The 27,607-nt window shown below is 39.3% G+C and overlaps 1 protein-coding gene across 2 annotated transcripts in view; it reads left to right on the top strand.

Moving 5' to 3' along the window:
* The window catches only part of LOC117947096 (adenylate cyclase type 6-like), a 34,624-nt gene extending 9,186 nt beyond the window's left edge, over window positions 1–25,438 (top strand). Inside the window, exons 4-24 of one of the 2 annotated variants that reach the window (XM_034875691.1) lie at window positions 14,208–14,357; window positions 16,266–16,387; window positions 17,153–17,264; window positions 17,622–17,749; window positions 17,865–18,023; window positions 18,477–18,618; window positions 19,805–19,933; window positions 20,023–20,051; window positions 20,133–20,280; window positions 20,409–20,506; window positions 21,149–21,236; window positions 21,332–21,448; window positions 21,544–21,702; window positions 21,852–22,027; window positions 22,311–22,337; window positions 22,436–22,465; window positions 22,552–22,684; window positions 22,907–23,170; window positions 23,275–23,479; window positions 23,595–23,719; window positions 24,631–25,438. In XM_034875691.1, the coding sequence (XP_034731582.1) occupies window positions 14,208–14,357; window positions 16,266–16,387; window positions 17,153–17,264; window positions 17,622–17,749; window positions 17,865–18,023; window positions 18,477–18,618; window positions 19,805–19,933; window positions 20,023–20,051; window positions 20,133–20,280; window positions 20,409–20,506; window positions 21,149–21,236; window positions 21,332–21,448; window positions 21,544–21,702; window positions 21,852–22,027; window positions 22,311–22,337; window positions 22,436–22,465; window positions 22,552–22,684; window positions 22,907–23,170; window positions 23,275–23,479; window positions 23,595–23,719; window positions 24,631–24,759 (2,670 nt within the window). In that variant the 3' untranslated portion in view covers window positions 24,760–25,438. The remainder of the gene's footprint in view (window positions 1–14,207; window positions 14,358–16,265; window positions 16,388–17,152; window positions 17,265–17,621; window positions 17,750–17,864; window positions 18,024–18,476; window positions 18,619–19,804; window positions 19,934–20,022; window positions 20,052–20,132; window positions 20,281–20,408; window positions 20,507–21,148; window positions 21,237–21,331; window positions 21,449–21,543; window positions 21,703–21,851; window positions 22,028–22,310; window positions 22,338–22,435; window positions 22,466–22,551; window positions 22,685–22,906; window positions 23,171–23,274; window positions 23,480–23,594; window positions 23,720–24,630) is intronic. The other variant, XM_034875692.1, reaches the window with a different exon arrangement.
* The last annotated feature ends 2,169 nt before the right edge of the window (window positions 25,439–27,607 follow it).

The following is a 27,607-nucleotide window of genomic DNA, read 5'->3' as shown; positions in this document are numbered from 1 at the left end:
TGACCCATTTCTTCTGTAAAGCCGTGCCTGTGTTTGGATCTCTCCTCTTACTGTCCACCTAGCCCCGCCCCCATTCACTCACACATGGCTCCCTAGCAACACGAAAAGACACAGTTGAGACAGCGCCGGTCCACACTGCTGTCATTTGTCCACTGTTTTAATTGCTATTTACACAGCTGTTTGCTGTTAAGCATAAGAGGCAAACCTGGTAACTCTGTTATTGCTGCGGCCACAGCGAAAAACACGGAAGAAATTATTGAATGCCACTAACTTCAGTTTGAGTATTAGCGTGTGAGACGGAGCCTGACGGACCTGGGCGAGAGATGTGACCCATGGCCAGAATATCATAGTTCATGACGATACAGACATTTCGTACATGTGTACACGACATGCGTAACTCTGCTGACCTGCCATTCCACCCGTGCCGGACCCATTCACCATCCCGCGTGCTGGACCCATTCATAATGAGTCAGCCATCACTGTGTGAGTAGCAGACGTCCATTGCACTCCCCCTCTCTCCCTCCCTTTTAATCAGTTATTATAGAAAACAAGTGAAGGAGCTTTTTCAGAGAAACTTTTATTTTTTAAATATCCTAGGCTATTTATTGAAGGTAATTTTAATTTACATTTATCGAAGCTGTATTTTATGTAACTTATTTTGAAGTTATATGTTTCACATACAACTTCAAAATAAGGGGAATTTAGCACAATATGGATGTGTAAGCAGTTATAAATAGCCTATGTTATAATAAAATTTGTTTTGGTTAAAATCAACAAATACACGTGATAATTGATCGTGATCTCAATACTGATCAAAATAATCGTGATTATCATTTTGGCCATAATCATGCACTCCTATTATGTAGTCCTAAATATTTAATCTTGCACAGAAAAGATACAAGATTCATAACCAAGTTCTCAGGAGGTATAAAGATTAAAAATACTTTCGTGTGATCTAGTTTTTTTGTGAACAATTGGGTTCTCATTGTTTTGTAACATAGCATTCAATTGATATAGTGTGTATTTACTTTGTAACCAAATTGTTTTAAATTCTGTTCAAAACATTACAACTTGCTTGAGGAGTGAAGCCATATCCACTTACTGCGTGACATTTTGACAGGAAAGCTGCACTATGAAAGGTAATCTATTAAATTACATTGTCAGGGACTCCCAGGTTGCAGTCCTAAACAAGTGCTCCAAATCAGAGACAAGTAAGACAATCAGTCTTTACAGAATGACATAACAGGACATTTATTAATTTATTACCATACAGTCTTTCAAAACACTAAAGAAAGTACAAACTTAATTCAAGACATCCACAAAGAATGTAGTAGTCAAAATACCATTATCATATTTCTTTGGCCAAAATATACCATAGTGAATAAATAGATATAAAATAAATATATCAAAAAATTTTGAATTTGATTTGTACAAGAAAAATGGGCATTAGTATGAGGAATTGATTCGTTTTCAGGGTTGTTGTACTGTTTTTATTCATATTGTGTAAGACCAGAGTAATCTGAGGCTCTAACAAACGTCTCGATGGTGTGTGCCGGCTAAATGAGAAGTATTTCATGTTCATCTCTTAAATATATGGCCCGTTAATCCCTTCAAAACTTTCCAAACACATGCAGTCCATCTGGATGTTTCCTGTATTGCTCTTGGGGTTGTTTGGGATGTGTTTTTTTACACCTGCTTACGGTAGAATTGAAGTGTGTCTGTTCTCAGCTTCACTTTGAGCATCTTATTGTACACGCTCACACCATGAACTACAGTATATTTGAATCTTGTTATACACAGATCTGTTTTCAGAACAAACAATCAATCTACCAAAGCTCGAACGTTGTGGGAACAAGTGGTTTTGTAAGGGAGACGTCCTGTTACATGTGAGTTTCACTCTGCTGTAACTGCTCACGTTTCTTTGTGTCTGTGACTTCTTAACTAAAATCAATTAGCCATAGCAGAACGGATCATACACTTTAGCATGTCCCACCCATCAATAGACACACACACACACACACACACACACACACACACACACACACACACACACACACACACACACACACACACATACACACACCCTCCAATGTTTTGTTATGGTTGTCACCTTCCTTTCTAGTCTCTGTTGAATGTTTGTCAGAATTGCTGCTGTTTGTGTTTCTTTGGGGAAGCAACATCACAAAACTATTGTCCTGCCTGTATGTGTGGGTGCCTATTTGGGGTGGCAGTAGCTCAGTCCATAGGGAGTTGGGTTGGGAACCGGAGGGTCACTGGTTCAAATCCCCGTATGGACCCAAAAAGTTGGGAGCGTGGATTGGTGGCTGGAGAGATGCCAGTTCACCTCCTGGGCACTGCCAGGTGCTCTTGAGCAAGGCACCGTACCCCCCGACCGCTCAGGGCGCTGGTTCAGCTGGCAGCCCACTCACTCTGACATCTCTCCATGTATAGTGCATGTATAGGTCCTGAGCATGTGTGTCTATTTCAGGCCTGTGTGTGAGTACTAACAAAAAGTGTGTACACAGAGTGTAGTGCAGTAATTTCCCCATTGGGGACTAATAAACAAATTATCTATCTATTATCTTATCTTATTTGAGTGTGAACACTGACATAAATAGTGCCTGCTTCTATCCAGGATTAAATCAGAAAAATGCACCGGTAAAGCCCAATCACATTTTATACACGCCACTCTGCTTACATTGTTATTTTCATTTTGTCATTGAAACTCCTCAATATTGTACATTCGTCACCCCGGCATTATTTGCTTTTTGGTCCCCGGCAATCTCTTGAATTGTTGTTTGGATGTTGCTAACACAAATGCTGTGAGAGGTCAAAGACCAAGTCCTAAAAATACACAGCCTTTAGCGTTTCTGCTAACTGTTGCGTCACATGGAACAGTCTTATCAGAGCCTGCGTCATAGCAGCAGGCATGTCACTCTAACCCCCTTTTCTCTGCATACACATGGGCCAGCATTTACACATACACTGAAGGCTGATACTGTATATTCATAGATACTAATTGTGTATTAATAAAGCCTAGGAGAATGCATTTTGGAATAGATCTTTGACCACTGCAGATTTGGAGGGTTAAGAGGGTTAAGGGTTAAGGTTAAAAGCTCATTAAATACCACAGAGGGCGAATCAAGTGCCTAGTCAATATGTTTCACAGGTCTCTTTGTCAAGCTCCCACTAAGTGTTTTTATTCAGTAAATAAGATAAGGGACTATAGTTAAAATAATAATGTGCTACTACGTGTAGTAATGTGCTTATCCACTTTGTTCTCACGTCAAACTTTCCAAATGGCTGTTTACTCAATTTTGAAATTTCCAGGATGTTAAACAGAGAGAAGAAACAACAACATTTTAATCAGAGCAAATCTCACACCCTATCGGCTGTTCACAGTTTAACATCAGCTCCCGGTGCCTGAATGACCTTGTACTTGGATCCCATTAAAGGGAGTGTCAGCGTGTGGCAATCACCTGTGCAAAGGTGCAGCTATAGAACAAGACACCCAGTATAAGTGAAGGAGGAGGCAGCAAGGCGGTGTGATCGGAGGAGAATCCGATATTCTCCCCACGCAGTCCTGTTCACAGCCTCCTTGATAAATAATTTGTGTGTTTAACGCGGCAGCAGCATTTTAACAAGGATACCTGTCACATGTACACTTTGCTCACAACCAGGATGGTTGCTGACCAATGGGATCACACACACACACACGCACACAAACACACAAACACACACCACAAGGCTCCACAGAGGTTGCAGTGTATCAAAATGTAAGCATTAATACTCCTGAATGTGATATGATCCCACATTGCGTAATTGTTTCTCCATATAAATACATTTCACTTGTTTGTATTTACGTGTATGAGGATTACACGGGTACAGATTTAATCTGTAGACCAATGAGAGCACTGGAAAATGAGTAATTAGTTTACCATCACTTCTGAGAATGATGGGGAATAAACAGCATTGCTAAGTGTCTCCCTCAGTGCTTGTATTCAGTTGGTCCAGTCGTTGCCATGGAAACAACTACGACTCAAGCAGCAAGCAGACCCAGTTCAGCCTGCTGGTGTACAGTTTGGTAACCGTTGCTTCAAGTAAAAATCAGGTCAGAATTGATTTCTGCTCTTCACTTTCTCCTTAGAATCTGAAAGCTGGCCGACCTTGATGACGGAGGGTTCCGAGCTTTATATACACGCTACTGTTTGGCTGCTTCTATAGATGCTTGGATAGATTTGCGCTTTGTCCCCCCCCCCCCGCTGTCAAAATGAGACAGTCCATAATTTAACATGCCAATGACAGAGGAGTAGTCATATGTGTAGAGGTGGGGGGAGTTGAGAGGGAAGGATACACAGGATGTTGTTTGCCAGTTGTGTGGTTCAGGGAAGCTTATCTCTGGTCAGCTGGCGATGACTGTGCATGTCACTAGCTTCTATTCAGGATGTGTTTTTAGGCCTCGATACACACTTTTTAAAGAAAGCTCTCTGGCTTGAATGGTTCTGTTTGTTATAAGTTTCTTTTTCTGGCACACATAATTGTTTTTATTGCTAATTACAACCCCTTTACAGTTTTGTCATGGTGACATAACTCCTCTAAGAGTTTTTTTGGTTTCATTTTTTTTTGACACCTAGCAGGTGTCCAATGCGTTTCCAGAAAAAACTTCTTAAAAACCCTTCTTTTTTTGAGCAGATTTTTTTGTTCTTTAATAAAAACACTTTTGCAACTCCACCGCCAAAATACTTAATAGTCACACTCTCTCCATAGAAGTCACACCCGCCTGGTTGCCAGCAGAACTGTGTGGTGTGTAGTTTTCCAGTGTTAGGACCCCCAGCATGTCCCCGTCCATGTTTACAGAAACAGGACAAGGAGTCTAAACATGGCCAATGAAATTCAAATAACTGGATTTATATTACATGCAATTGTTACAGACATGGCTGTCTAAGACAGAGGAAGAAATGCAGTAAAGCCAACAAGTTGAACTATTTATGGAAATCTTTGGGTCATCAGTTATACTTTTATGTTGATAGAAACATGTATTTCTTGACAAATGCAAGTGATGACAGGGGGAGTTCCAATGGCAGTATAATCAGTGGATTTTTTTAGGTAATAAAATATATTGTGACTGGCTTTCTGAATTAATTACTCTTTGGGGAACATTTGTACCATTTACTGTTTTAAAGGAGCATAGATATAATATCAGCTACCCACATCCTGCTCTTTTGTGATTTATCTTATGCATCCATCCCATACTTAAATACAGAAAATACACTACTTCCTTACCAGATTGCCCAATTAAACTGCATCCAGTATATGAGTTGACAAGAAAAAATCCAGATCTAGTACCTTTTTACTGTTGGAACCTCTGTATAAATTATTCCTGAATATTACTAACTATGTGGGACTACTAACATCTAACACTGTGGGATCTAACAATCCCACAATGCAAAGTCTCAATTTACCGCTCAGTAAAGAGTAAACATCAATAGAACAAACAAATCATACAGATTGAACTATTGAGTATTTATTACAGAAAATCGTGAATGAGGGGCGGATTTTGGACACAGATCTGAGCAATGTAATGAAAGGTTTTCATGTTAACCTTCTTCTTTTGTTGTTTTATCAGAACTAAATAAAAACAGGTGTGTGGAGTGGATCTGTCACAATCTTTCAATGTGACATATATTGATATATTTGTGATATTTACAGGTCAAGTCAACATTTTTCTTGTACAGAAAAAGATTCACTGCAATGGAAACTAATAAAAGGTGAAATTGAAGAACTAAAGAACTACTAAATAATAAAAAAAAAGATTCCACTTTGTGTCCTCCCACATCACAGTGTTTCAGTTTTGTTTAAATGACACTGCTTCATGTCAGTCCCAATGATGACAGATTTAAGAAACTAAGAATAGCTTTAAATAGATTGGTGTTGTCCTGAAAATGATTTCCTGAGAAAGGAAAAAACTCTTCCCTGCTGTTCATCACAAATTGCAGAAATAACAACACTGTACAGATGATTGTGCTCCAAAATATATTTTTATCTGTAGCTTAAAAGAGTCTTTTTTTTTAAAAGTTTTACCACTGTAAAACATGTTTAATTTTAGTGCGTCTCAGTTAGCTGCAGCTGGGCGACGCTCACCTCCAGGCAGTGTGTAGACCACCCGGCAGAGTGAGCAGGCGGGGCTTGACTCTTTATCTGTTGATGTGGTTCTGGTCATTTCAGATAAGGGCAGTGCGAGCTGTGTGTAGACATGAGGTTCAGGCTGACTACACAAACCCAGCAGCTGCCTGGCACCACATACACACGCACACACTCTTTGACAAAGGCTAAAAGTGACAGTCAGAGCGCTAGTCAGAGTGGGAGGAAGTTGGGGAAAAAATTTAAATGAAAGAATATGGAAATAAATAATCAATGCTCTCAAGGAAAGATAACGTGCAACCTACGGGGGAGACTCTTGTGTTTTGTCATGAGTAAAGCATCGTCATTATGTTTGGGGTGCTGGAGTGGGTTTTACAGAGCCTGATCTAACACAGATGTTGTAAAGAGTTCCAGACACTCCTCAAAGGTCGATGAGCTCTGACTTGCACTCTTGTTGGCCCTGTTTCAACAACAATATCCCATCAGTCATTGCTCCCTCAGGGAAAAGGTCTTGTAAATCAGCATCTTGTTCTCCACACAGTTGTCTGGACAATTATTTTCTCCAGTAGTCCAAGATGGCTCCATACCATTTGAGGTAAAAGCAGTGCTGAAAGGATTAGTCAATTTAATTGTCAGAACAGCAATTGTCCAATCATATTTTAGCAACTACAACTCGGCACTGCAGGACCCGTGATTGGCCAAAGTCTCCCAATATGGGCTAGATTTTCTAAGGCCTGAAAACAGCCAAGAGGATGTATAGAAGTCTAGTTTTCCCTCAAACCACTTGAATTACAATATGATGAAAGGTTATTGTTTCTTTTTGCCAAATGACGCTAAAACAATACTGTCTACCCAAGCTTTACTGGCTTGAAATGAGAAGCCAGTTTTGTCTACCTTTGTCTTGAATCAAAAAGAGTTTTGATGGTTAATCTTTCATCGTTGTCATTGTAATCTACACATTTGCTGTCCAAAAGCAAAAAGATTAACAAGGGTAGCAATGAACACTGAATTGATTTGTTGGAATTTGGGCTCTCTTAACTTGGACATTTTAACTGTATATGGGACCTTTAAAATATTATAATTTATGTGTTGCTTGTGAAAACAATTAATTGTAAAGGACCAAACCAGAGTCTGTACGTACTGAGAATACAACATGTTCGAACTGTGATATGTCGGCGTAAACAACATGTAAGACAAAGTCATTAGGCCGCCCCCCTCCTCCTCCCTAGCTGGTCCCCACACTGCACCCTCCCTGAACCTGGCTGGGTGAATGCAGGTCTTTGGAGGGAGGCTGTGGAATGTGGTTGATAGTTGCTAAGTGAAAAGCTGTGCTGCCATCTCTGATCATTCACAGTCTCCGTGGGTGTGAGCCTGAGAAAGACGCACAGAGAATGAGAGAGAGACAGAGACTTTAACAACATTGAGTTATATACTGTATAAAATCATCACATCTCCATCTTCCACGCATAAGAGGTCTATAATGACTTATATATATATATATTATATATATATAATGGCTTCAAAGTGAGCTCTCTAACAGGAACATTTATTCAGGAAAGTGAACATAATACCTGAATAAACATTATAGCAAAGCTTGCTTTTGCATATCAACAACTTCTAAACTGACTGACTGCATATTGATTGCATTTTTATTTCATTTCATTTTTAAGCCTCTGAACTTTTGATTCTGTCAACTGATGTGTAAGGGGCCTGCAGTACAATAGTAATACTAGGCGTCTGGGGGGAAATGTTAGGATCTTCTCTGACCTGCTAATGTTGTGCATTTGTATGTGTGCACACACCTACACACACACTTTTTTGTGGTCAGTGCTGGGTGGGGGGATTGAGGGAATAAAATAGGGGTCAGGTCAGTTACCTTTGTGTGAACACTCCAATAATAAAAAGAGATACTTAGCTGACATTCTAGGAAGGACTGTGCACTATCCGTAAACCTCAGCCAGTTGATTAAGATAGTGTGGTTGGCTTGTTAGTGCTGACTATTAGTCACATCCTACTGTCTGTTTTGGAGAGGGTTCTTTAATTGAATTACTTCATAGCACAGATAGACTATATTTATGTTAGCACTTTAACCTGCAATAGGTTTTTTTTTTTTTACCACTTGGGGGCAGCAGAAACAAAGTTGACAATACAACATTGACATAGAATCAACTTTGTTGATTTGGTGTTAGCAAACAATTACTTAGTTATACATCCAGCAGTTACTGAGCAACATTAGAATTCATGATAGGAGTCATGTTTCTGAGATTTAAGTCCAATATTCACTCTTTTTAGCTCTGTTTTTTGTCTTAACTCCCGTGAAAAATGTCAGGCTCTTTAGTTGCTCAGTGCTTCCCTGTGTTCACCAGGTAGTCTCTAGCTTTGTCCGTCACTGAAAACAGCTGGTTGCTACGGCTGAAAAACATTATGCTATGAGAGCAGTGTGAATAAACTAAAACAGTGAGCATGTGGGCCAAAAACCAAAACAATAGGCTAAAAGATGCTATAAACCTCTGTAGAGCTGAGGGAAGCTGCAGAGTTTGGTGAGTTCTGTAGGTTTATTGCTGTGGCCCCTTTCACAAACAAGTAGCCTGTACTATGTTGATATAACGATATTGATTTTAGCTGCTTTAAAGAATCAAATTCAGGTGCATTACAGTTGTGTCCATCTTGTAGGATGCTGTTAAATGTCCCGTTTTGACACGTCCACTTGGCTTGCTCTCTCCTCAAGTCTGAAAAGGGGCCTGCTTGCCTTAAAAGTCAATGTTTATGGACTAACTGTCATGACCAGAGGCTTCCTGCTAAAGTAAATGGCTGCTGTGCTAAATCCATCATAAAGGAGGAGAAAAGTTATAAATAAAGTTTGTGAATTATCCATCAGCGCACCTCTCATCCTCGATCTGCTCCTCCAACTCTGAGACGGTCACTTCAAAGAGGCTTCATTAGGTGTAGAGCGGTGGTGAGTGTTGTGTTTGGATGTGGAGGAAAGGTGTAGTGTTGCTGCTGAGGCATCACCAATGATGGGCAGGTGGATATCATCACTGCATTAGCAATCCACTACGTCTGTTCAGACTGAAATATCTTAACTATTGGGTGGATTGCCCAGAAATCTTGTACAGAGGATGAATCTTTATGACTTTGGTAATCCCTGCCTTTTTTTCTAGCTCCACTATGAGGTTGACGTGGTTATGAATATTGACTGGATCGCTGTTACATTTTGTACAAACCACCATCTCGCCCTCAGGATATTGCATTAACTTTGGTAATCCCCCAACTTTTCCTCAAGCACCATCATATGTTGGTTCATGACCAAATAGAATCTGCTAAACTTGTTTTGTGGTAACTGCCAAGTGTTAGCATGCTAACAAACTAAACTAAGATGATGAACAAGATGAACATACTTGCAATATTATTATTATGATTATGATTATTATTGTTATTATTTTTCACAGTCATTTATTCAGCAATGGATCCATAGAGCAATGTTGATCATTTATTGATTAAGCCTGCATATCCTCTCTAAGCTGTTTGCTTTTTGTTTAAAAATACACTTTAATCTATGTTGTGTACACTGATGTTTTGCCTGTCCTGTCTAGATCAGAACAGCTCTTACATAATGCCATTTTGATATCCCGGGATTAGGCAACAGTTCTCTCCACAAACTGGCTGGCTCTTTCCATCATATCAGCCCTTAGGGAAATGACAACTGCTTTATGGCAAAAAACAAACAAACTATGTAGTGTTCCAGTGATGTGATGTTCAATTCCTGGTTTATTTCAGTGTCCAACAACTGAACGTAACCCTTTTAGTAAGCTATAATCATATTGGTAACTCAGTCATGAACTCTACCTGACAGGAAGTGCGCAATGCAGATCATAATGATTAGTGGTATGATTATAATGGTACTGGACCAAACCAGCACAGGAGAGGCTGGGCAGGATATGGTAATATGTGATGAGTTTAGATAAATGAGTGTGTTGTTGAGCACAGAGGAGCAGGTGCACTGGCCCTGCACCGGGAGCGTGGCGGCGTGTACAGGTAGAAGGTAAACGCTGCCAAGCAGAGCTACTAAAGAAGTGGAGTGCTGTTGCGTAAACACAGGACCTCAATGTGTGCTCTGTAAACCCACTAGCCCTTGCCCTCTTGAGAAAAGCAAGCAATTAGTTTGAGTCTGTGAGCTCAGACGCAGGGAGTGTGATACGCACGTTGAGTGAATCTCAACAGACAAATACTTACAGTAGCTGCAACTCATTGCATTTGGAAATTAAACACACAGTGAAGTATTGACTACACAGACATAAAGACTGACAGGAGGCATTCACCTGCAAACACATGGTTTCACTTTTGTCCTGTGGCTGTTTTTGCTTGATCTTTGAGAGTAATGCAAACAGAGCTGTGCGCTCTGAGCCATCTGCCTAATGTCACCATGGCCCATATCTGTCCTGCCCCCCCTCTCTCTCCCTCTTTCCAGATCTTACTAACTCATACTCTTCTTACTCTTGTGGACCTTGCATTGTCTTTTTCCTTCCTCATCGGGCTTCTTTTGACTTCTTTCCTTCTGACCACCAACATATGTCAGTCTATCATTTTATCTGTTGTCTTTCATGCTGCTGGTCTGTTTTTTACCCTCCCCCCCCTTGCCTTGTTTGTTTGCTTTCTTTTTCAACTCATCTATCCATTACCCGTCTGTTTCTATTCTTATGTCTGTGATACTCTGGAAACTATGTCACCCTGGGTCACCTTTATCCTCTATTGCTATTTTCATTATTAGGGCCCGAGCGGCGACAGTGGCGAAGGCCCTATTGAAACTGAAGGAATTATTTTACCGGCAAATGAATTGCCTTTTTGAGGGGCTTAACATACTCAACAACTCACCAAAATTGGCGGTCGCATATAATCCTGGTGAAAATGTACGTATTTTAAGGGTTTCACGAATAGGCACACACAAGTAGCTCACTAGCGACCCCTACAAATCCCCAAAGCAGTACTAGGTGGTGCTATACGTTAATGAACTCCTCCTAGAGATTTCACTTGATGGACATTTAATTTGGTCTGTAATATCTCAACACATTAAAGGTGAAAAGTTATTAAAAGAAAAACATTTTTTTCAAACGGTGTGGGCGTGGTGTGGTGGCAATTTTTAACATTTATTGATGAACAAAGAAGTTGTTGTCACTTTAGTGTACACTATCATATCTGCCCAAAATTTCTTATGTTTGACAAGGGTCCAGGCCTGAGGACACCTACAGGTGAAAATTGACTTTTGGTCATAGAGCCCCCCCGTTGGCAACAAGAAATCAGCCTTATATGACAAACGTTATCCAATTTACGTAAAACTTGTGTGTTGTACATACTGAGCCGTCCATGCGCCTCTTTTGAACCATTTAAGGTAGAGTCTTGTGTAAGGTATCATTGAACTCAGCAGAGAGTTTCTTTTTGATTGGTGATGGTTTAAACCGCCCTGTATGCTGTTGCCACGCCCCTTTAATAACTTCTGACCCGTTTGAGCAAGGTTGGGCTGGGTGTGGCCACGACCAACTGCCACTTTGCTCGTTTAAAAGCCATGATGTCTCTCTCTCATGGGCGGGCCAAATTCCTTAGGTGGGCAAAACAGAGAAGGGGGAGGTAACAAGGGAAAGTGTCCAGATCGGCCCATCTGAGCTTTAATTTATTCAAAGTAGAGCAGGATACCCAGGGCTCAGGTTTACACATTTTGCCATTTCTAGCCACTGAGGGACCATAGGCAGGTCGGGGGAACTCATATTATTGTTAAAATGATATAAAGTGAATCTTCATGCCATGGGACCTTTAAAGCTAGATGTGCGTAGTTTCTGTCGCCCCCATGGGAAATTCCAAGTAATGACAACAACACTATCCACATGACGCAAGCCTTTGGTGGTTGGAGTACCACCCCCACCCCTCCCACACCAGTTTCTATTAGCTCAAAGAGGAAGGGTGGATTCAAAATCATGATTGACTCTTCAGAAGAGGTAATTATCTTGTAGTTTTTATGTCCTCTTTGTCTCCAAAATTGACCGTTAACGGTTGCCCTTTCTCAGCGATGGCGTAAAACGCATCACTCAACGTGCAAAGTCAAACTGAGAAATACAGAGAGAGTTTAAATGAGCTGGGCTTCAAATTAGACCTGAACCCCATTTCTTTGCTTCTTATTAGTGTTTGATACAAGCTGTATCATGTCTGGGCTTCCTTCTGGTGCACACTTACTCAATTTAATTATTGACTATTGTTCAATAGATTATTAACAAATAGATTAGTTGGGGGCAAAGTTAAATTTAACTGGTGTGTTTGAAAGAGTAATTAATATTTCATATTTATAGTAGGGATCAACCGATATGATTTTTATAGTGCAGATGCCGATAGTGATTGTTTTCTGTTTTTTTTTCCATCAGCCTTAGACGATGAGCAATAAGGGCTGCCGATATTTGGAGCAGATACTGCTTTTCTCCCTCAATTTATATCATAAAACTGTAAACCCTGACACACTGAATTTGTTTTTCGGAATCTGCTCTGCCATTTCTTTAAAGATTGTAAACAAAAACACAGATCAGTGTCACTTCTGCAATCATCTTACATTCATATCACCCAAATGATGTGTGCAATGCACATCATATGGATGGGTGTACTGCATATGGTTAACTGCAAGGGTAAAAGGCTTTCATCAAGATCTACAACTCAGCCTGGATGATGCCTTGTTTGCTGACATATCATAAGACAGATACAATCAGTTCATCACAAAATGACCTTTGTCAACACATTTAAATAATTTAAGAAAACAATAAACCTGAAAAGTAGGTGCTTGATTTGTAATTTAAGACTGCCATGGTGCTAGCGGTGGGGGGGGCAGTGCACGGTCTGTACATGAACTGCTGCGTCTCTGGCAACACAGAGCTGCCTGTGGATGCCTGTCTGTAACTAAAACACGCAGCAGCCACGTATCGACCAATGCCGATACACGTAAAAACGCATATATCGGCCCAATATATCAGCTGGAAAATAAAGTCGTCTATCACTAATTTATAGAAAGCTTTGACACAAATATTTGGACAAACGCGTTTCTGTTTTCATGTTATTAACCCGGCTGAATATATATCTTGTGCATCCATTGTCTTGTAATCCTGTTGACGTGGTTTGAAGGCCTTTAGAGTGTGCAATAACAACAACAATGATTGTGTATGTTTGTTACGTGTCACACTGTATGAGATTAGTCTAATCAAATCTTGGTAGAAGTCTGTGTCAGACTGTACGATAAACAATTGAGTTCTGTCAGACAACGTTGTGGTGAATTGTAGCGCAACCATTGCATGCAGACATTATATAGAAAGAGAGCTGAGGCACATTATCAGCTCACATTATCCATCTGAAAACAATAAATAAAGTTTGGCCAAAATGCCACAAGCTCTGTTCTTTTATGTTGCATTTTGATTGGTTGGTTGGTAGTTGTGGATTATAGCAGCAGTCACATTGTGAGAAAATCGGTCGTTGGTGGACATGTCTCACAATGTGATCCAGGACTAGACTTGGACTGACGACCAAAGATTTTACCACGTTTCTCTCACAGTTATCAACTTTAGTCTCATCCTGAAATCACACCGTGTGAAGGGTTCTTAATGTATGTAGTTTGTCTCAAGTCTCTTGAGAGAGACAGTAAACAAATGTTTGAGGAAAGAGGTAGATGGGAATAAAGCTGTCTTGTTTATGTTATGTTAAGCTCTTCTGGTAAAGTCAAGCACTTGAAATGTACTGTCTCTGTCAGCATCACTGTTGCTCTCACTGTCAATGAAACCAGTCAACCACACAATTTTAATAGGATATAAGATTAAACCCACAGATAAATAAACATCCTTTTTTAAACTATTTAAAAGTGTACATCCTGGGAACCTTTCTCTCTCAATAAAGACTAAGGTTTCTGATTCATGAAACCTTTTTTCCCCAGAAGCACTAAAAACAACACTAGTACAATGAAAAATTAATTTATACCTGCTTATGTTTATGCTTAAATGCTTTATTCACTTCCTTTGTCCTTCTTCCCTCCTCTCTCGTCTCTCCAGGTGAGCGCTAATGTCCTGATCTTCCTGTGCACTAACATAATTGGTATCTGTACCCACTACCCCGCTGAGGTTTCCCAGAGACAAGCTTTCCAGGAGACCCGAGGATACATCCAGGCCAGACTACACCTGCAGAGGGAGAATCAACAACAGGTAGGCCTGCACACAAATGCTGTACACATTTGTTTGTATGTATATATTTACCACATTGGCCAGAATATAACACCTTTTCCAACACTTGTTTTTGGAAAAAATGGTCTCAACCTTGAATTCCTTTCACTCGTAAAAAAAAACTTGAAATACTTACTACTAAAATATACTACTAAAACAGAATGTGAATCTCAGATTTTTCAAATATGTTTTCAAGTAATGCAAATACTTCACAATTGTTGCCTATGCAATAACCCAGCTTAATTTGCACATTTAAATTAGAATGTATTCAGATGTTGCTGCTTGAGTATTGTGTAAAATTATGTTCTGTATATTGTATGTACAGGAAACATTGTGGCTTTATGTTTTTGTTTTGTTGTCCTTTTGTTTATTTTTACATGTTTTTTTTTATTGTGTAATCCTGACTGCACCAAATTTTCCCATCTGGAATAATAAAGTGACTGAAATGAACACGAGTCTCATATTCAGGCTGTCGGCAGAAGTTACGGCCAGTTAGCTTTTTGTCTGTTTCTGCTCTTTGTCTTTACATGCAGTGATATATTTTTAGCTATTTGGGCAATGAGTCCTCCCCTCGTCGGTTTCTGTAGTAAAGATATCAGGCATTTTCTTCCTGGAAGCAAAACATGAGCACAAGCTGTCAAAACCTCTCGTAGGTTGAACTGGATCAACTTTAAAAGACGATATAAAAGGACTTGAATTAACTAGCTAGTTTAACAACATTAAGGCTAAAAGCAACCTATATTGCAACACACTCTGTAGAAGCCTCAGTTACACCAGTACTATCTCCCTTTGAAAAGAATATCTGACGTTGTGAAAAGTATATGTCTCAGTATCAGTCACTTTTCCAAACATTGTTTCCAGAACAAATATTGTTTTGTATTTGTAGATATGTTCTCCAGATATCAAAATTCAGATTATCCACCCCGTACCAAGTGCTGCTCCTTTTATTGCCCAAATTTAAAGTGCCCATATCATTCAAAAAAACACTTTTTGGGGTGTTATTTTGTGTCTCTGGTACTTCCACACTGTACCTCTCTCTACTGTTGGATGCCAAATAAAGACACAAAAATCTACCCAAAAATACTTAAAAACGTGGACAGGAAATAACACAATCAAAAAGCACTGTGCACTCAGAAATGGAGGCTACAGCCTAAGTAACAGAATTAATTATTCTTAAAGTTTTATTGTTAACATATCCTATGAAATTACCAAATCTACACTACCGGTCAAACGTTTGGGGTCACTCACAAATTTCCATCGGACTCCATTATAGACAGAATCCCAGCTGAGATCCGTTGCCTTGTTTTTTTTAACCAGGGCAGCAGTTTCCAGATTACATTATGTGCTTACATAATTGAAAAAGGGTTGTTTAATGTTTTCTTAGTTAGTATAACCCTTAGTATATTTAAAATAATATCAGATTAGTAAACAAAATGTGCCTTTGGAACATTGGATGAATGGTTGCTGATAATGGGAAATGTAGATATTGCATTAAAGATCAGCCACCCACCCAGATCAGCTGGTATCCTGTCTACGGTATAATGGAGTGAAATAGAAATTTGTAAGTGAACCCAAACATTTGACCGGTAGTGTATGTGTTTGCGTTCTCAATACTTTTTGACTTCCCATCCCCGTTTGTTCCTCTAAAGCCCATTCATTCCTGCAGAAAAAGTAAATGTTTGAAAATTGGTCACATTGTTTTTTTTTATCCTTTCATGGGATTTGCTGACAATAGTAGAAATAAAGAATATAACCTGACTTAACCTTTCTCTTCTGCCTAAAACCAAACCTCCTTCTAATTCATACTAATCAGTCCATGTTGCACATACTGACAACTATGTTGTGAATGATACAATCTGCAAAATCTTTTTGTGTATTTTTTTTTTCCAGGAACGTCTGTTGCTTTCAGTGTTGCCAAGGCACGTTGCCATGGAGATGAAGGCTGACATCAATGCCAAGAAGGAAAACATGATGTTCCATAAAATCTATATCCAGAAACACGACAATGTCAGGTCAGCCGGGACACTTGGCTTCAGTGCTTTATTTCATGTTTTACCCATGAATTCAAATTTCACTTACTATCAACCTTGTTTACTGTCATCACACTTGTAATATTAGTGAAAGATACCCCTATAGTACATGATGTATATGCTATGTATCATATGTCATCTTTAAAATATATGATAATACATGTTAAGATGTGTCGCCCATAAAATGAAACACAAAACATACATTTTTTGGTAAACACACACCAACACACACACACACACGCACACTCTCACAGTGTCATAAGAGGGTAGAGTGATTTGGCAGAGTGGAGGCTAATTAACACTAGTGAGGGAATACTTAATCACCAGAAGCCAAGATAAGATAATCCCCAAAGATGGAGAGCTTCAGCGCACATTCAATTACAGCACTGAGCAAACACACTGCACACAGTCCCTCTGTCCCTCACTCTCTCTCACACACACACACAGACACACACACACACACAAACACACACACAGACACAGACACACGCACACAAACACACACTGGCACTGATCTTCAGAAGACTTTAAGGCCAAACATTTCCGCCTCTCTCAAGGTCAGCACATACAGTAGTAACATACTACAACAAACTGTAGTACTGCTGCTGCTGTGTAGGTGATGAAAATATAATCATTTGCTAATCTTAAAATTTCATCACTGAACCCAATTGAGGATGCTTGATAGGTTTATTCAAAGAGTAAAAGGGGTTTTCTTCTGTCTTTCCACCTCTTTTATCTCGTCCACAGTATTCTGTTTGCAGACATCGAGGGTTTCACCAGCCTGGCCTCTCAATGCACGGCTCAGGAGCTAGTCATGACACTCAATGAACTCTTTGCCCGTTTTGACAAGCTGGCATCGGTAAGGATCCACAGTGTCCTTTCTCCTATGTCTGTTGTGTTTTCTTAAAGGAGTAGTTTGACATTCTAGGACATAGCTTTAGAGGGGCTGATAATCTGATTTTGTTACCAGATCCAGGTTAACTGTTTCCCCTCTCTTTCAGTCTTTATACTCAGCTAATCCTGGCTGTAAAGTAATAATATAATAAATAATAATACATTTCATTTGTAATGTAATGTTTATTTGTAATGTAATGTTTATTTGTTTTTATTTTACAGATATGACAGCTCCTAAAATGTCAAACTATTCCTTTTTTTTTTTTTCTTGGAATCCTTCAATTTATCAACCTGATTTTTTTCTTTTCATCTTTTTTTTCAGGAGAACCACTGTCTACGTATTAAAATTTTGGGTGATTGTTACTATTGTGTGTCTGGACTCCCTGAACCCCGGGCTGACCACGCCCACTGCTGTGTGGAGATGGGCGTCGACATGATAGAGGCAATCTCGTGAGTAGAAGTGGTGTTTGCATATGTTTGCATGTGTGTTTGGAGTTAGTTTGTTTGCTGTCTTTTGCTAAATGTCTTGTTGGAGACACTGATCATCTGGGCTGTGTGTCTGCAGGCTGGTGCGCGAGGTGACAGGGGTCAACGTAAACATGCGTGTTGGGATTCACAGTGGGCGCGTGCATTGTGGTGTGCTTGGTCTCAGGAAGTGGCAGTTTGACGTGTGGTCAAACGATGTCACGCTGGCCAACCACATGGAGGCGGGAGGCAAAGCAGGGTGAGGGAAATAAACACAGGTGCACACACACGTACACTTCGCACATTATAAAAAAAATCTCAATGTAGAATAGCTATCAACCCAACACTATTTACAGTGGTCAACAGATTTTTCTTTGATAAAAACGACCCATTAAGATTCTTTATAACCAATTAAGTGAAGGAGGTTCACTTAAAAAAATTGCATAATCTTTCTCAAGGTAACTAATTCATCGGTAAATATACAACATTTGAAGAACAGTTGTTTACTTTTGGTTATAATTCATGTAGGTCATTTCTCTGACCTATGTTATCTGGTAATTTCAGAGCTGCTATATATGTTCAGAAGTGGGTCTGGTATTTACCAGTTCTGCATATACCAATGAGGAAAGAAAGCACACGCTCATTTGCATACTCAAATATGTTAACGCACACATATGCAGGTTTTATATATAAATGTCTTGTCTATTTGTAGGCGGATTCACATCACTAAGGCCACCTTGCAGTATCTTAATGGAGACTATGAGGTGGAACCAGGTTTTGGAGGTGAGAGGAACGCGTATCTGAAGGACAACAGCATCGAGACCTTCCTGGTTCTTGGCTGCAGCCAGAAACGGGTCAGTGCACAAAAACGCAATGGTATAGGTTTATTACAGCATGCCGTTCAGGAAAAATATGCATTGGAATACATATATTACATACATTTATATTTTTAAACTTTAAAATGTTTTTTTCAAGTTTATCAGTTTAAGATAAGTTATCATTAACATTGAAATGTTTATTTCTTTTGATCTAATCCTTGTTTTTTACCCTTATTTTAAGTATTATTATTGCACATTAGCCTTCTAGCACATCCTATAGAGCAGGAGCCTTCAAAATGTTTTTAAGCCAAGGACCCCTTAACTGAAAGAGAGATGGAACAGGGACAGCCTGCATGCAAAACTGGGCCTGCAATAACGTGTAGAGCAGCCTAAAGCCTTTATACAGTACAGTATTAATTGCTTTATAGTGCACAAAACCGAATAATAATTTTAATATTAAACATACATGTGGCTCTTTGAATCCTTATGATGAATTGTATCTGTGGAGTATGTGACATATATATATATATATATATATATATATATATATATATATATATAATGTACTGTTAACAGAGGATTTCCCCAAGTGTAAAGTAATGTCTACACTTTTGCATGAGCAAATAAATCCAGTTGTTATGTTACTCTTCTAGTTGGATAACAATGTGCTTATTTGAGAGCCAACACCTAATGAACAGACACAAATAATTTTGTCCACATTACATTTTCAGTTGCATTCAATGTTCTCATACTTTAATTTCTTTAGTATCAAGTTTTCTTTGTCCTTAGACTTTCAGTCCATTTAAATTTGTCCAAAATAATTTCCCGAGCTGCATTTCATAGTTAACGAGGCTAACTGAACCCAAACTGATACATTGCCCTTAAGTAACTCAGCAGAGCCTAGAAGCCTCAAGCTGGTTGTGTTAACATAGACATATACAGCATATGTGCATGGGTGTTAAGCTGCAGGTAAACAGTGACAAGCGTATAATAACTTTAACATAAACAGCTGTGAAGGAGGCATAATCTTAACAGATGAGAGTGGACATATTTGTGAATAAAGTAATCTTTCTAGATCCTGAACTGACTGTACACTTTTCCTTGTGGGTGTAATGAATGAATAAAAAAAGAACTCTTCTAGTGTATTTAGTCACTTATATTGTCATTGACTGTGTTGTATGAGAACAGCTGGTCAAGCCTTCATGTTCTTCCCTCTGAGCAGAAGGAGGAGAAGGCGGTGATGGCTAAGATGCAGAGGACGAGAGCCAACTCTAATGAGGGGCTGATGCCACGCTGGGTCCCCGACAGAACCTTCTCCAGGACCAAAGACTCCAAAGTCTTCAGACAAATGGTAAGAATCAACACAAACACACACATTCATGGGAAGCCGGGCAGCAGCTTTTCTCTGAGATTCATATTTTGTGTCTGTTTTTTTTTCAGGGAATTGATGAGACCTCCAGTAAAGACAAGTGAGTACTGACTCACTTAATACATATGAAAATGCTGCGGGGCTTTACTGGATGTCATTAAGAACCTTTATCTTTTTGCAGCCGTTGTGTTCAGGAGACAATGAACCCGGAGGACGAGGTTGATGAATTTTTGGGGCGAGCCATTGACGCTCGCAGCATTGACCAGCTAAGAAAAGACCATGTTAAGAAGTTCTTGCTCACTTTCCAGACATCTAGCCTGGAGAAAAAGGTTCATCCTAAGACCCCTGATTGTCGTCTTGGCTTCTTCAACTTAAATATAATACATGTATGGAGGAGGGAGCTGGCTGCTGCTCGTATCTGACTCTGTTTTTCTTCTTCGGATGTTTCCTCTTGCAGTATTCCAAGAAGGTGGACGATCGTTTTGGAGGTTATGTTGCATGTACTCTACTAGTATTTTGCTTCATATCCTTCATACAGATTGTTATCTTTCCACAGTGAGTACTTCCAAAATTCATTTACTGTAGATCCTCCCGTATGTACTGTGTGTTTTCAGGGTTGCTTTCACACTAGTTTGGGTTGTTTGGTCCGAACTGAGTATAAAAAATATAGATTGATGCCTTTGTGTTCATACCGAGTTATTAAAAGTAAACCAAGAGCTGTAAGTCATTGAGATGCACAGGTGGCACATTGGACGGTTTTGGTGACCTTAACTCCATGTTACCTAATAAAATGCATTATGAGAAGTATTAGTCCAGACTGCAACAAGACCTTGTGTATGCGTATGTTCTCGTACAAACAGCACAAAAACTGAATCTTGTTCCATAATATTACAGGTGGCAGGATACTGGTTGGATGTGTCATGTTTTATTAATGAAATGCTTAAATACAGTTTATGACACTAGCTCAAAATACTGCACCTGTTTTAACTTTTTTTCACTTCCAGCAAATTTCACAAACATTTCACAATAAGCAGATGGATGAATATAAGAGAATAATACAAGTTCTAACACAGTCACACACAAAAGGGTTGGATTGACAGTGTTCATACCAAACAGATGTGAAAGCACTTTAAATGTTTCTCTATAACTGTGTTTAAGTGTTTTTCTATAACTATGTTAATGTATTCTCCCTTGCAGCACCCCAGTCATGCTGGGAATCTACATCAGTATTTTTGTCATACTCGCCAACATCCTTTTCATCTGTGCCATATATTCATGCATTAAGGTAACATTTTAAAATGCACAAACTGATATTTTGCTAATGTGTCATTCACTGCATATGTATAAATTTTTATTTTCCCCTATCCCCTCCTCTTGAAGCTCTTTCCAGCTGCAATGCAGACTGTTTCAAAGAAGATTGTCCAGTCGCGCACCAACAGCACCCTGGTTGGAGTATTTACAATTATCCTTGTCTTCATCTCTGCCTTTGTTAATATGGTATGATTACAGTCAGCATGTGCATACAGTACACAAACCATACATGTTGAAAATTATGCTCAATGCATGTGCGTGTATGCCCGGCCTCACTGCAGTTTGCCTGTGACACCAAGAGCTTGGCACAATGCGTAGCCGAGAAGCTGAACACGTCTGCAGCGCTGGTGACGCCCTGTTTGATCCGCACTTTGAATGTGTCCATTGACGGGGGTCTGGAGATCTGTCCCAGCAACGGCCCCTCCTGCCCTTTTCCTGAGGTGAGTTCATTGTTATGTCACCACTTCACTGTCTGTGTTCTCTACGCAACTGGTCAAACCATTTCAAAAATGAAAATGTCAAATTTGCATTTGCGTTTTTTTTCTGAGATCTGTTGTTGACAATACCTTTTTGTGATGGGGCTCTCCAGTATTTCAGCTACAGTGTGCTGCTGACGCTGCTAGCTTGCTCAGTGTTCCTGCAGATCAGCAGCATAGGGAAGTTGGCCCTCATGCTGCTCATCCAGCTCACCTTCCTGCTGCTGGTGGAGTGGCCACAAGTAGCACTTTTCGACAACGCAGACCTCTTTGTCACCTCCAATGCCATGTGAGTGGTACAGGTTGTAAATGCTAATGCAGAGGAGGGGGCATAGTTTGTTAAATGAAACAAAAGGGTTTTAGCATGCTTATATTCCCCAATATTGTTTTGATATCAATACCGAATGTATTGGCACCAATATCGAACATTTTGAAATAATACGATTGTGTTGTACCCATTTGGGCCATTCATTAAAACAGGTACGACTTGCAATACATAATTTAATTTTAGTTAAATGTCAGAGTTTTGTATATTTCATTATTGTTCTAATGGTCATTATTTTATTTTTTAGTGATTTAAATGAAACTAGCGCTCAATGGTAAGAATTTCCTTTTTGTTTAGAAACACTTTAAATCAATGAATACTTTACGGTTTATTTACACTGACCAGAATGCATTTTTGTGTTTGTATTTTTAGGTTCAGTTTCAATGAAACTACAAACCAGTGGTAAGATTACAGCACATTCAGTGTTACTTTTAACCATTTCAAAGTTTTTTTCCCATTAATGTCCCCATGTGTCTTTCACTTGGCAGTCCATTTGTTGTGACAAAAGTGTCTCTGAGGGTCATGACTCCAGTGATCCTCACAGTCTTTGTCCTGGCACTGTACCTGCATGCCCAGCAGGTTGAATCTACTGCACGCCTCGACTTCCTGTGGAAATTACAGGTATGTTCAGCGGCCACTAGAGGGTGTCATCTGACCACGTTAACTCCAAACAATCTCTTCACTTTTCTGCAAAAGCTGATTAAGATGATTGAGTTGTCTCACAGTTTATTAGTGTCTGATAATAAAACATCTGCTGTTTAGTTTCTACTTTGACCCTGCCAGACATTACATTACAGCATTCATAAAAGCTAAATATATCTAATAAATACCATTCACTCCCAGGCCACAGAGGAGAAGGAGGAGATGGAGGAACTGCAAGCCTACAATCGTCGCCTCCTCCATAATATTCTGCCTAAGGACGTAGCTGCTCACTTCTTGGCGCGTGAGCGGCGTAACGACGAGCTATACTACCAGTCCTGTGAGTGTGTGGCGGTCATGTTCGCCTCTATCAGCAATTTCTCTGAATTTTACGTGGAGCTGGAGGCCAACAACGAGGGAGTGGAGTGTCTCCGGCTGCTCAACGAGATCATTGCTGACTTTGATGAGGTAAAGTTGGTCGAGGCATATTTGTAAAGCTCAGTGTGTCCCTTTGACCTTTGCTTACAGGCAATGTTAAAAGTCGCACAAATGTAAACACTGTCTGTTCTCAGATCATCAGTGAAGAGAAGTATAGGCAGCTAGAGAAGATCAAGACCATTGGTTCCACCTACATGGCGGCCTCCGGTCTCAATGACTCCACTTACGACAAGGAGGGCCGTTCACACATTATTGCACTGGCCGACTACGCCATGAGACTGAGGGAGCAGATGAAGTACATCAATGAGCATTCCTTCAACAACTTCCAGATGAAGATAGGTAACTAAGCAGAAGTTACAGGGGCTGCCTGTTAAAAACAACAGCTTTTCTTTTCTAACATGTTAACAGTGGAAGCTTGTTGATGCGGTGGAATGTTTTTGTCTTTAATTCCCAGGTCTGAACATTGGACCAGTGGTAGCAGGGGTGATTGGTGCACGGAAGCCTCAATATGATATTTGGGGAAACACAGTCAATGTGGCCAGTCGTATGGACAGCACAGGTGTACCTGACTGCATACAGGTAGGTGTCATGTAACAACTTTTAAAATTCCGGTTTCTTCAACAATACTCATGAAAGATGTAACATTCAGTTGCCACTTTATTAGCTATACCTGTACATTGTATGGCAATTCAATACGGCAGCTCTGCCATAAGGTCAATCTTTATGAAGTTTGTATGTGACGTTTTTGTTGATGTCGGAAATCTGTCAATTCAGTTTATTTCAGCTTATTGCTGAGGTTTTAAGTTAAAAGAGGTTTATTATATTGAGAGAAGCCCAATATTACAAATGCTTTTGAATACAATACATTCCAGTACAACACCACCAGTTAATATGACCTCAGTTCTAAAACATATAATTTAATAAACACCTCTATAAAATTATCAACAAAAACTGAATGTTATAGGGATCATAAAAGTCAAGTCCAATTTTTTTTAGATAATATCACAAATTTGCCTCAAGAATGTATACAGAATGTAAACATATATGAAGAACATGGATCCGGGAAGATGTCATAAAAAACTATGTGTGTCATTGTGTTGCTGTTAATTTCTAAACCTTACAGCTGAGATCATTTACTCAACTAACCAGACAGCAAGCTGATTCCAAAAATACTGAGCAACCGGCAGCTGAGGATTAGAGCAGCTTTAAATGAAAATGTTTACTGTTATTATTTTGGAATTACTTTTCTACCCCAACAAACAACACAAACTGTAGTCTCATAAGAGCTGAAAAAAGTAACCTTCCACCTGCAAATCTTAAACGAAGATGAGGGAACTAAAAACTTTGAAATAATGTACAGTCTCTGGTTCAGTAAGACCGTGGATTCCTAATATTATCTACATTTTGAAAAAAACAAAGTGCTCCTCAATTTGATCAGTTGAGTATTTATACAGCCTTATATAAATCTCTCTTTTCTGTTCTGCTGTCAGGTGACTACAGACCTCTACCAGGTGCTTGCAAACAAAGGGTACGTGTTGGAGTACCGTGGGGTGGTCAAGGTCAAAGGGAAAGGCGAAATGACAACCTACTTCCTGAACGATGGCCCGCCCAACAGTTAGCAGCCGTGGCAGCAGCACGTTTGGATGTTCCCCTGAGTGAGGACTCACAGTGTGAGAGAATGGCTAAAGACTAGTGACGCCATCACTTGAATCCCAAGTAAGGAGGAAAAAAACTTCAAAAGGAAAGTGTTCTTGATGAAAGGAAATTTTCTCGTTTGACAGCCATTTTGGCTCACATACATGTTGAAGGACACATGTTTTTCTCATGTCTAGCCTCACTCTCTGGCTTCTTGAAAGATGCAAAGTCTGTTTATTTAAAACAACGCCTTTTAGCCTGTGTCAAAAGAAGATAAACGCTGTACATAAGGCTACTTTATATTTTGACTTTGTTTAGTTTTTTTCCAGTCATTTTTTTATTTCACATGAATTATGAACAGGTACTCATATTTAGTTTTGGAATTAATTATTTATTTTGATCTCGAAGTTTTGTGCAAAAGGTCCTTTATGAAAAAGTGTGAATACATACGTGCACAAATATCCAGTTTATTACACGTTAATAAGTGTGTATGTACATGCATATTTGTGTGTGTATGAATATATATGTATAAACTGAGGAGGAATATATTGACCAAAGACTAAAGTATTTACTAAAAGCAAGGCAAGACATGTTTGATATGTTCTCGCTAAATTCAGCAATGATCACTGCGTCTGTTTTTTAGACAGGAAGCCTGAACTTCTGTTTGGTCGACTGCTGGCAGCACAGACTGCTTAATTTTTTCCCATAAAATATGTACAATACATTTATTTTATCTGTCATTCAGGCAGCAAAGAGCTCATTACTTTAACTCTAAATTATGACGTTGCCCTCAAGCTCTAAAGAAAATGAGCTAAGACGACTAAGGATGTTATTTGAAGGCTATATCTGAAATCTATATTTTTAATCTGAGGACTAGAAGTAGCCCCAGCTGGGAATAGGATCCTCTTCATCCTTCATGTCATGTCAGATATGTTACTTAGAGCTTGAGCAGCCAGTGTGCAGCTGGTTTCAGCCTTTACAGTATATTGTCATCAACTGCTCCTTCCCTTTTAGAGAAGTCTTTGTTGGTGGAAAAGGAAATGAAGGAACTTGGATCCAGAGGCATCAGGGGGAAAGCTTTGGACGCAGTGGAACCACACAGCCTGATTCTTCTATGAAGGAGAAATAGATGAAGGAAAGAAATATATATTGATTTTGACTAAATACTGTGCTTTGTAATCCTGAAGGGGCATAACTATTTTCACTGTGAGGTTTTTATGATACAACAAAAACTGCTTTCTTGCCAAACATAACTGCTTTGAAGCATGTCTGATTGTGGTATCTTGTTTTCATTTCTGTTTGTTTTAACGTAGGGTATTTTGTATCACTTCTGTATCCATCATTTGTATATTCTTAATGTTATTATTATTATGATGATTCTGATTAATTATTATGCTTATTACGATGATTCCATTCCAATGAAAAGGATCAAAGACCAGCACGCTTTCTTGTAAAATGCCAGTTGTAAAGCTCAAGCTCACTGGTACCAACTGATCAACTGCAGCCAATGAATTCTGCTGTTCAATCCTAAAGTACAATACAGTATTTCAACTGGTGTGTGCAATAGGTGTGATCATGTATAGTACGTAATAACCATTAGCTGGTGTATGCTCACGTAAGCATAGCAGTAAACACACATATACAGATGATTCACTGTGCTTTTATTTTATTTATGCCACTACTGCAGTATTGTTAATCTCAGTCAGGCTTTAAGATGATCTCTCCCTCCCACACATTCACTTCTCAGCAGTAAAAAATGATGACATACCTGGTGTTACAATATGTGAAGAGAACAGAATGAATAAACTTAAACATTTTTCTTGTATTACCCCCCCCCTCCACTCAGTAGAAGTAATAGCTGAGTTTGATTGCCTTAAGTGAATATGAAAAAACAGATCATAGAATAACAACAGGAACAGTGCCTGGATGCTGATGTTTAGACAGAGAGAAAGGGATGAGGGCTTGTCGAGAATAATTTCCAGTAAACGTTCTCATCAACGCATTTAACTTGGTTTTACCACCTTCAACTTTTGTAAATGAGAGAATCAGTCTAATTTAGCTCTTCCGCCACACTCAACAATGCCAACCAACAGTTGATCATGTTTGTACCAAAGCCAGCTCACGCAGCCTTGTGCTATTGGTCCCCTCCTGTGCAATGATATTTGGCCTTGGTGCGTGTTGGGGGCACCAGAGAACAGTAATGTAATGGACATCACCAACTATCAAGTGAACTGTGACCAATGAAGAGTGATTCATATAAGCAAAAAGTTTATAGAATGGACATGAGTTTATAAAATGTGCACTGTATGTATTCTATTTCTATTGGCTGTCCATAGACTTGTGTTGATTGTTAACAGGTTGTTTTGGGGGGGAACAAGAGACGGGAGGAAGGTTATCCCCACACTACTGAAACAGTGTTTTGCTCAGGCCTGATGAATCCTTCAGCATTTGTTTTTGTTTTATTTGTATTTTCCCTGAGTTGGAGGAGTTGAAAGGAAAGTCTTTTTGCAAAGTTAATGGACAAGAAGAGTTGAGGACTATGACAAAGAGAAAAATAACATTTCCCCTTGACGAAAAAATCAATAAAAAAAAAATCAATGGCTGTTTTGCATGTTCAGATATTTACTAATGTTGTTGGATGTACTGCAATTCTAACTTACCTGTGGCTTGCAGGAACAGAGCTTTGTCTTACATTAACTTAATAGTTGTGGTAATGTCACTTTAGTTATGTTACAGTACTAGAAAGTGGTTTACTTACACCATCATACACATACTTATATCATATATAGATTCTTATACATTTTAAAAGCATCCACATATATTCTCTGTGTG

Source organism: Etheostoma cragini, chromosome 7, assembly GCF_013103735.1.
Source record: "Etheostoma cragini isolate CJK2018 chromosome 7, CSU_Ecrag_1.0, whole genome shotgun sequence".
In the NCBI taxonomy this organism is placed as follows: Eukaryota; Metazoa; Chordata; class Actinopteri; order Perciformes; family Percidae; genus Etheostoma; species Etheostoma cragini.
The sequence above is the reverse complement of the archived record's forward strand: the minus strand, read 5'-3'. Positions and strand labels throughout refer to the sequence as shown.